Source organism: Haliotis asinina, chromosome 6 (genome assembly GCF_037392515.1).
Source record: "Haliotis asinina isolate JCU_RB_2024 chromosome 6, JCU_Hal_asi_v2, whole genome shotgun sequence".
Lineage (NCBI taxonomy): Eukaryota > Metazoa > Mollusca > Gastropoda > Lepetellida > Haliotidae > Haliotis > Haliotis asinina.
In genome coordinates, this window is record NC_090285.1 from 5,339,255 (window position 1) to 5,350,562 (window position 11,308).

Here is an 11,308-nt window from a genome sequence, read left to right on the forward strand (position 1 = left end):
AATTATTACATCACTGTCTCTAATATGCCCTCTAAATTGCTCATCACCCCTCATTGTAAATTGAAACGCGAACCCGTACCACACTGTCACATTCATTTTTTACTGTGTATGCTTTAGTAACCTTCATTGGTAATCCCTTTGGTGGTGCATACCATCACATCAATTAGTCCAAGTTGTTTCTTTACCTGTCCGTGGTCCTCTCTCCGCCTGTCCATTTTGTCTATAACTACGCTTATATGTTCACTACGTAATCGTTCGTCATCGGCAACGAACTACTCCAGGTAGTCCCACTGTCGGCATCTATGCGTTGACCCCGCCGTACTACGTCAAACTATGTCTCTTCTCGGAAATGCTCGAAATCCTGCAGATCTAAAGATATCTAACCAAACTTGATATCATGATTCATTTGTAACAAACATATGTGATCCCAGTTAACGTTTTGTTAAATTACGATGAAATAGGAACTAACCTTTCCAGTCGTGATACAGAGCTCCGAGTGACTCAGTGGATAATAACTCAACCTCACCGATGAAACTTGCAACCAATCAAATGGAACTGTAAATCCCACTCATATGATAAACAGATTCAACACATAATCCAGAATCGAATTACCAATCAGGAATCGCTAACCCGGAATGAGTTTATTTTGCATAAATTACAATAAATGTACATGAGGCGTGATTTGAGATACCACCAGATGTACTGTACTCAACACTATTGATATTGTAACGAGACCGCAAGCTAAATGTAAAGCAACGTGAAAATAACATGTTTTGATATCTTTATTAACCTGTTTCACTCTTCCTAAACATTCTCATGAACGAATGTCAAATAATCATATCTCATCATCAGTATTCTGCGGCACACAACTTATGCTTTCACAATGTGATGAAAGAAATCGACAATATACACTTGATTGCAAGGAATTGGATGAACCAGGTAAAGCAGGGAGACTATATACACTGTATACAATCCCCTCCTCGTTGTCTGCCTCACGGACACAACTGCCACTGTACTACTGTACCCATGTAAAACTGTTATAACACAGATGGTACGACAAAGACTTCTGTAATAAAGTTGATGGTCACCTACCCCGGTCAGTCCAAGGTCAACACACGGTAAGGCCCCGGTTGTGTCAACACATGAATATGCAGGAAAGAACTGGTGTGAAGTATACCACCTCGATGACAAGGACAGTTTAACGTTTGGACACTACACGTGACGGTAATGAAACTAATTCATGGGGAATTAAGACTGACTTTTCTGACACCTGCCCAGTCAGTTTCACAGCATGTGGGATACAGATGGCTGAGCCATTAAGACTGACCAAAGGGCTATATAAATGGAGGTGGCCACATAGAAAGCAGAGAACAGGGCAGCGCAGAGACAGCAACAACACAAGTTAGTCTCGGCAGTACGGCCAGGACTGCTTCCAGCCGCCCCGACTTCCAAGCCGCTGTTGCTGATGTGACGAATAAACAAGAAATACTGTATCATACTTATTTGTCGTTCCCTGCTTTGTTACAGTCCAAACGTCTTTAGTTGGTTACACAATGCCATCATAAACAAATCCACAAAGACAGCAATGAATGGATTTTCCGGCTCAGGCATAAATGAGGTGAGCGGAGAGTGTAAGGCGATGGCTTACCTTTAATGGCTTTAGGGTAGACATTTGAAAAGAATTATTGACGAGGCAAGTTTCATGAAAGTTGAAGCCTACGGTATTACATAATTATGTTGGTAGTTCATGAATCTTCCCTTTGACCACTGTATTTATTAAGTTTGTAGGGAGATAGTTCCGTATCCGTGTCGTTGTTGTAATACATATTTTGAAATCGAACACGAAATCAATATTGGTATCCGATAATAATACTTCTATACTTTCATCTCTCTAAAAGATGTGAACGGTTCCATCTTGACATCTGTCTCTCCCACTGGCGGTTCCATTGCATCCAGTTTGTGGTTCTCCTTCTTGGCCCTAAGAATACACAGAAATGTAATATGAACATCCTATGTATGTAAGGAAAGTTTCATGAGACGCAACAGGAGATGCAATATGTATTTTTTGTACTGAAGCACAATGACTCCCAATAATAAAGACTAGTATCTGTAACTGGCATACTAAACTTTACTACTTTCCAGTGATTTCACAACAGCTGTCGCGATTTCAGGTTTGTACAAAACTGTAAACGAAATAGTTTACCCCCTGAAATGTAGATGAATTCTGCATAGGCCCTCATACCTATACCTCATATTACGTTACACAGACACGCCGCTCTATTAGTTGAAATTTCGTTCGGGTCTGAGAATTTGCACTGTTGTCAAAAAAGGTCGATATAAGATATTAAAGATCGAAATGAGTAGTTTTAATTACGGGGTTTCATTTATAACGATGCCTATGATTGATTTATGTATTTGCACCCCCTAGAGTATATGTGATCTTTAATGCGACTGTTTCACGGGAACATGCTTTTAAAGATTTATAAGTCTATTTCATTTTGGCAGTCGTGTGTACATATGTTTCACCTTTCTATTGCATTATTCCATGATTTGCAATTTCAATAAATGAAAATGTAATGGGACTAAAAATTTGTGTTGCTTAACTTAGAGGTGTATGTTTACTTCTTGTGTATTTTGTGAAATAATTATAATGCATATTATGTCCTCCACTACAAAAAACAAGCATCGAATACAAAAGCAAGCAGGGTGTCATTCTTAATATGAAATTACAATTTGTGACATAGGTCAACTTCCCTCAGGAAATTTATGATCAGGGTCCCGCTCACACGGGGAAAACAGATCTTTCAGAGCATAATGGGAGTTCCTTGCATTTGAAAAGTTCACACAGTCAAGCAAAATATGCTTGATGGTGACACCTCATTGCAGGAGAGACACATGGGAGGTCCATCACCCTCCGTTATCAGCAGATAGTCAGGAGTAAAACGGTTGTGGGCATCGTCTTAAAACTACTTCATCATGTCTTGATTGACAAGCCAAGTGGGTACAACCGATTGTTGCCCATCAAAATAATCACTCTTAATTATGGTGATAATAACGACAGACGGTAGATTCATTTTTTGTTGAAAGATAATTCAAAAATACAATACATGTTTAGTTTGCTTGATTCCATCGCAAACATGAAATGCAGATTAAATGTGATTTAAATAATTGCTGATGACGTCACATGCTGGATGAGAGCTACTCTACGCTAAACAAAAATGTTAAAAAGTCGGCCCACATTCCTGCCTACATTGTCGCCTGCAGTATTTTTGGTGATGTCGTTTTGCATAGATTCAACACTTATTTAAACGCCAAGATTTGTAGTTTTAATAATTTTGTAAAATATTGACCCACCTAATATAGTCTCAGAAACAGTGGGTTCACCATTCAGCTTTCCCTTTAATGTACACAATTTTGGTGTTGACACCGTTCATCAACGTTTTGATCGACGCATTAAACGACAGGTATTTGGGGGCGGATGTGCAATGGTGCGGGAGTGCAATGATGTGGGAAGGCATGACTGCACATGACCCTAAAGTGTTTATCGATGGCAATATCGCTGTATGGCACCTTCAAACAGTTATCCGTCCTTACCTTCCTCCACACGAGTGGACATGTCATATCTACAGCAGGTCAATTCACGCCTTAGAAGTGCAGGTGTGACCTCAGCATTCACTCACTGGACAACTGGACACATTCATGCTTCGTAGACATCAACATATTGTACTATTGCACAATCCCACATACCTGCATGTTTTATATCATTCCCCATGAACGCATCCACACTTTTTCATTGTGAGGAGAAACCTTCTGTTTGCCTCACAAAGAAAAGGCAAAAACTTAACACATTATCTGTATCCGCTCACTTTCGCATGTTCTTGGCGTCCTCTATAGTTTCAGGAAGTCTCCTTTTCAATGTCTCTGGCAGGAACAGCGTCAACAGACCCGCGGCAATGGACAGACCTCCGAACACGATGAGAGGCAGCGCCACCTTCAGGTCACCGCCCAGTAATACACCCTGAAGAACATAATTAATACCTGAGGTATTATGAGAAACTTTTAAAATATTAAAGCTTTGCTGTCAACATAGATACTATTCCATATTAATATCAGGGTAATTGTCCAAACACAAACAACAGCTGTCTTAATGAAGATCATGCCAAAATGTTTTTGAGTTGCAACGCATAAAAAAACAACTGATTCTGATTCGTTTTGTAACAGTAAGAAATTATTTAAATGCATATTCAACTTCTAAAGTTGAAAAATAATGTGATTACTAAACCCCCGCAAAAAGCCTGCGAAATCGGAGTTCAAACGAATCAATATTTCACCCCAGCGATGGAGGGAAAAGTGGTTTCTGGTGCGCTGCGCCCATTGCGCAGGCGCAGTGATTAGGTACGCGCGGCTTGAACCGGAAAGGCCACTCCTAAAAACACAGCAAGTGATGCTTGCAAGGATTATCGCTGCGGACAAGAGGTTTTTCTTGTAATTACAAGCACCTTGAGTTTGCAGTGATAATAATACACTGGTCCCATACCTGCAGATTTGCATGCAAGTTTTGAAGAAAGTGTACCATTAGAAATACTAATTTGATTGCTAAAAATGCTCGTTGATTGTGACAAGCTGTCTCTGTCACTGACAAAATTCAACGTCTGCTTTATTGATACCAGTGTTTCTGCCTGCCTGTCTGCTAATGACAATAAGCAATACACAACTTAATCATTTACCACAATCAATTTGAACACCTATCAGGCTATACACCAAAATTGATTTATGGTTCGTGTACCTGGGATCTGTCTGTGTCACATTATTTAATTACACAGACAGGCAAGTGTGATACTTATACACATGTCACGTTATTATATCTGTGGTTTGCAAATAAACTGCATCCATTTTCCCGAATGACTGGATCAGAAGGAAACCGGTGCAAACTCAAGATTGTCGGTATTAAGATCCGCTCTGACCGGGTTAGGTCTCCCGGGTGCTTCGTTTCAAGGAAAGTAAGCCCAAGTACGCTTATAATTTTGTTTATTTTTTTCTTCAGCCAGCAATGTACATTATATGCCATGAATAGGTGAAAAGTGATATTAATTATGTTTTTTTTTTTTTTTTTGGGGGGGGTGTTGCATGTGACCTTTAATATTCAAAGAAACCATAAACCTTTATTAACCTTACCAGATCTGCAAAGTAAGGGGAGACCATCCCACCAATCCTTGCAAAGAAAGAGCTGACTCCTACTCCTGAGTTTCGGACAACAGTAGGGAACAACTCTGCTGTGTAGACATACACAATGGCGAACGCGCCAGCAGCTCCGAACTTTCCCACCATAGACAGTGCAACTGTCACCCAGTCTATAGCTGAAAACGTAAATTCAGTAGCATCATTTCAAGGACTGATGTACAGACTGGAAAGGAAACCCCAAACATACACACTGAATTACTAACTTTTTTTAGTGTCTTCAACTTACATGAGTTTCCATAGAGGACTGGGAACATAGTGCAGACACAGGCTATCCCACCAAGGAGCATACTACCGCACTGAAGGAACTTCCTGCCCAGTCGATCCAACAGGGTCACACACATCATGTACGAGACGAACTCCACGATGTTGGCGATGGTGAAGTTGAGGTAGATGTTGCCGCTCAGGTTCTGGACGTTGAGCCCCAGACCGTAGTAAATAACACTAGCCACAAACCTTTGTAAAATGGAACTTCACATGATAAAGAAGGTTTGTTGTAAGTGCCTAACTGTATCTGTATCTTGCTATTCAGACATGTTGAGAATGTGGACATATGAGTCTTTTACACGCATTTCTTATCATTGGAAAAGTAAACATAAATTACACATAAGGAGCACTGTGGACTCAATAATTTTCCATCCTACTGGTTTCTGAAATTGGTGTGATATTGTAAATCGTTCTCCAGGTAAGCCGAGCAGTTGGGATCAATGTGCTATGTTTTCCAGAAGCAATGTTGTCAAGTTTACACATATGTACCTATATAGCTCTGTCGCTTGGGGTCTCTTACATTATCCGAAACATTTGTGTCTGCCTGGAATATCTAAATAACATGGGCTATGTTTAGGGACAGTGAAGTTTGCTTATTTATTGTTTAACGCCGCATTGTACTGCAACTGTATGGCGGCGATTAGTAAAACATCCAGTGACGCGACGTGATGTGTTTCAGCCAAGTCTGCGAGTGTGACCACCTCACTTGGACCTAGATTTTTGAAACTCTCTTATAGCTGAGAGAGTCTTAAGTGCCATACATTAACTCTAACTTACGACTATCTTAGCGCTAAGCGAGCTTCGGAAATCTATTCCATGGTAAGTCGTCTTTTACCACTAACAAGGGTTGCTGTTGACCTTTTCAAACCCAAATCTTCACATCTGAGGGATAGTGTGTTGGAGATGAAAATGCTCTTCTTCAGGCTCTCTCAGTGCATCGTTTATGTCTAATACAGTTCATTGACCATCACAAAACACAATAAGCTCTCTATATATTCTCCTATATGTAAATAGATCTGTAAATAACATCTCACCAGTTGAAGAAGATGATGACAGTGATGAACAACAAGTACGGTGTCGTGAACATCTGCGTCACCCACACGGCCTGCACGTCCTCTACTGCTATCTTCTTCAACATCTCTTCTGGAACTTCGACACCATTCACAGACGCCATCTTCCGTATGACTACTTGAGCTTCCGGTATGCGACCACGTGATATGAGCCATCGAGGAGATTCAGGAACTACCCTGTGAAATGTGTCATGTGCCTCACATAGAACATATGTAAACTGTAGCGAAAAAGAGAGTTTAGTGATGCTATTGATTTGTATTTGATTATGTGTACTTTAACGCCACTCATTCCGACAACAGTGCGTATAGGCTACCTGTGACCGGGCAAGAGAAATAGTCTAACATGTTTGAACTGGTGTATGTTTGTGTACTACACATTATTAGTTGTACGGTCCATGAACAACAAACCATTACTTGCAAGGTCAGTGGATAGCATATCATTAGTTCTAAGTCAGTTGAAAACGCACCAAGCTCCAAGCTCAGGGTACCACATACCATTAATTTAAAGGTGAGTGGACGACATACCACTAGTTATAAGGCCAGTGGACACCATACCATCAGTTGCACGACAGCTGCACAACAAACCGTTAGTTGTAATGTCAGTGGACAACCCACCATTAGTTGTAAGGTCAGCGGACAAGATACAATTGGTTGTAAAGACAATGGAGAGCACCATTAGTTGTAAAATCAGTGACAACGTACCAATAATACAGAACGTAGAGAACTGTTGGAATAGATATACAAAGCTGGAGAGTGTGCCAACTTCGGATGAAGTAGGCAAGAAGACCCAAGGTAAATAGACCCATGCACCAGAAGACCTCCACGATAATTCCCACAAACACTCTTCTGGATGGTCCCGTCATTTCCATAGCTGAAACAGAAAACTAGCATCAGGCTGCATAAAATGTTATGGCATCATTAAAAGTGGAACTAGCTCTTTAAGTTTCTAGAACTTTTATGGGAAATTAAATTTTCTCCTTACACATGCAAATATTATCTAAAACAGATACAAAGTTAAGAGTAACCAGTGATCAGTCATCTACATCTTATCTAAATAAAGTGTAGAAGAAGATTAAAATATATTTATATATACTTACCTAAAACAAAGGTACTTGTGAAGGCAGCTATTCCGCACATACTCTCCAGCACCCTGAACGCGATGTACACATACACGTTGGGGACAAAGGCCATGCTGATGCTGATAATCGCGGTGCCTACTGTGTTGACCAGGTACAGAGGACGTCGCCCGAAACTAACAAATGAGCAAGAGTTTGTACATGGGGAATGTGTATACAGCTCACGTAAAATCTGCATTATAACACCGTGCGACGAAATCATTTCCACATTCATACAAAACACGGGGAGTAATCTGTAGTATGTCAGCCGTTTAAGAATAATTATATAATTCACTTTGATGCTAGATCTTCATGAAAAAGTGCGCAAAGGCAACGTAAGTACTTACCGAATAACTCCTCACAAATCCATCCCCCCACCCCACCCCCCCATCTCCTGTCACTGGGGCGTTATGTTGTCTAAACGCGTTTACCATAACACATTTTGACAGCTTGCCTGTTTCTATATCAATTTCATACATAAATAATGAGTTGCTTATCTTCTGAAATTGTAATCCACTCAGTTCGACACTGCTGAGAGTTCCGTATGCATTGGTCTTTATGCTTAGGTGTTCATAACTTACTACATTCCCCTCTCTATTTCAGGGCTTGTTGTTGGTGTTACCAAAAACACTAATTACTTCAGTTTCGGCAAATTTCTAATGCTAGGTATAACACTCAGTAATTCTATAATACCACACATATAAACATCCGAAATAGTTTGAGTTTCACATTACTTGCTGAAGAAAGATGAAATCAGACTTGATATAATTCATTGCTGATCAGGTAACATCAGAACTGTATACCATTAATACCATGATTTCAACGGTACCAGAAATATTTTGCCTGTGTACAGAACGAAGGTGCATTTTCTCTGGATAATATTTTTGAAAAGTTCATACAAGATAAACTTAACAAACCATGAACTGAATAATTTTCTCAATGAAGTACACTATTTTGTGTTGGTGCTCACAAGTCTGATAAAAGTCCCATGACGAGAGTTCCGACCAGATTCCCAGCAAATCCTGCCATGTTCGAGTGGGTTCGTAGAGCAAGGTCGTCACAGACTATACTGAACTGAAGCAGGACAATAGAAAGTGATGTGATGAAAGTATGTATTATAAACAAAGAATAAAACGTAAGGACTAGATGTTTGTGCACGTTTGTTTGTGTCTCATCAAAGATACCACCAGACAATCTCTCCAATGTGTAGATGGCTTCACAAAATATATTTCACCCAATGGAGAATGAGACCTAGGCAAGGGAACACTTTAACCACCTGTCTGTTCGAGGATTGGTCACATGATGTGTTATAAATAAACCAAGACACATCGCAAAATTTAGAACGAAACGTCTACATATTCTCAGCCACAAAAGTTAGGAATCACGCATGCTTGGGGGGTAGGCTTTCAAAGTCAAGGCTGATCTGGAAAACAAATTAAAAATCAGGTACATGTATAAACTTATTCCCTTTTGTTATCTTAAGCTTTAAGGTCTTAATCCTCACGGGTCTTTCGTGGAAGACAATATACAATATGGACAACCTGCAAATATCATTGACACTTCCAAATGAAAATACATATAGTACCTTTTCCGTCAGTGTTGATTCATACGTGGACTTATCAAACACCCATGCGCTGCACGGAGTTGTCAGGTTGTTTGGTTGACTGCCATTTTGAGGGTACTGGTACATTTTACAGGAGGAGAGCACCTGCTTGTCTCTGTCTGTCTCCCAGGGGATGGACATGTTGATGAGGGAAGAGTGATGCGCATCCTGCACGTGATAGGTGTCGTTAACTCCAAGGAAGCACCTGTATAATTACAGTGGGATAACTGGGTATACATGTAACTATTTAAATCACTTCGTGTAACGGATCCTCGGTGGAGTGAAATATTAAATAAAATATATGTACTTACCTGTGATCAGGTATATCTAGGTGGAATATTACGGCAAGCGACTGCATGGAACCAAAAAACGGGGGTATACATATCAATAGGTACAGTCTCTTTTGATACCATCCAAAATCCCCCAGATGCGCTAGAACCTCGTCAAACTTCATTCTGCCTTCAAAGTAATTCTACTCTCTAGTTACAGGAAGTTACATGTTGTCGTCCAGTTCCGCGGTATTGTAACACCCGCTCACTCAGCACTTGAGACAACACAAGTGTGTCAACAAATTAAAGAAGGATAGTCTTGAATGCTGAAAGTACAATTTGTACGGCAGGACGGAGGACTTGCACACAACCTACAGTCCGACAGAAGCACCCTGGGGAAGGTTGCGAAGTGATGCTGACACTTAGGCAGTGGGTAGCTGTAGTAATTGATGACGTCTTCCCACCTGGTGTCTGCCGTCTCTGTCCTATTTTCCTGTCAAGCCTACTTTTAAAGGCAGATGAACGACTAGCAATCTGAAACGCTCTGCAGTTCCCACGAACATAATTTGCATAGCTGGCTATATTTTGACGAGCTTGACGTATATCCGACATGTTTGTACATCAACTGAGTTACATACGCCCATTCTCCACCAGAAACCTTTTTCCAGTACTGTATTTGAAATCGCATAATACACAAAAACTCAACGATTGCTTATGATTGTGGAAACATTTTTTCAGCTTTATTCAGTTGGTCTCCTTTAGGCTTTTTCGCCACAAAGAGGAAATGTTGACAATAAAGGTTCTGGAAACAGGAGACATCCAGTAACAACTATAATCATCTTTGTTTGAATTTATTCCCCTTGTGCTGGACAGCTTAATACGTGACGTGCTACCACTTGACCATTAGACGCATGGTAAATATATATGAAATCTAAAGAGATGTTTGTGGCTTAAAAGGGCCATCCTCGATTCAGTGGCAATATAAGACTTCTCGATATCGGTTTGTTTTGTCTTTCAATGCCATGTGACTGTACCGATGTGTATAACTTGTCAAAAAGTGGAAGATGGTTGATAATGAAAACAATGATAGTTTAGACCTAATTGGTGAGAGGTTAAAATCCAGAGAGTATCCCGGGAAGATATTTCACCCAAATGAGATCCTCTTCCTGTCGATCAACATGCGCATCATAGTCATTGATTTCTCAGTCTTGGACAGCCTTTAGAAGAGCCATCAAAACTGTTACGGTCAGGTCAGGTAAATGGATTGAACATCTTGTTGACACTCTTTACAACGTATTGGAACAGAACAGAGTAATTTCAGTAATTTAATACAGACGATGTACAAATGGACACAATAAACAATGTGGGTTTTTTTCGATCTATGCTATATCCTTTTGCTGGTTCAAGAAGACAAAGTTTTCCGTTGGCAGTTCTCCATTTCGACATAGGTGATTTTAGTATGCCGCGCATTTTAGGAACCGCGCATTTCATCTTAGTACATTTCCCGAGAACAGAAAAACGGAGCATTAAGAAAAAAACCCTAAGAAACAACTAACACATAACATGCAGCCAGGCATGTATCATATTATAATATCATATTACAGTCGGGCTGTGGTCTTGAAATCTTCTACTTGGACTTTCATCCTCATTCTCATCTTCAATTATGTACGGTAACTTTGATGCAAACTTGTAGCAGAAGATCCTTGGCCGGTTGAAGTTGTGAGTCAGTGGAAATATATTACAAGG

At 40.2% G+C, this 11,308-nt stretch overlaps 1 protein-coding gene across 1 annotated transcript; it reads right to left on the minus strand.

The window, feature by feature from the left end:
* Positions 1-602: 602 nt before the first annotated feature.
* On the minus strand, positions 603-10,085 carry LOC137286287 (organic cation transporter protein-like). The gene is made up of 10 exons (XM_067818056.1): positions 9,605-10,085; positions 9,276-9,498; positions 8,661-8,764; positions 7,673-7,827; positions 7,278-7,446; positions 6,540-6,752; positions 5,468-5,694; positions 5,176-5,357; positions 3,867-4,018; positions 603-1,978 (listed from the first exon to the last, which is right to left on the minus strand). The coding sequence occupies exons 1-10, from the start codon at positions 9,745-9,747 to the stop codon at positions 1,876-1,878; spliced, it is 1,671 nt and encodes a 556-aa protein (XP_067674157.1). The 5' UTR covers positions 9,748-10,085; the 3' UTR covers positions 603-1,875.
* Between the last annotated feature and the right edge of the window lie 1,223 nt (positions 10,086-11,308).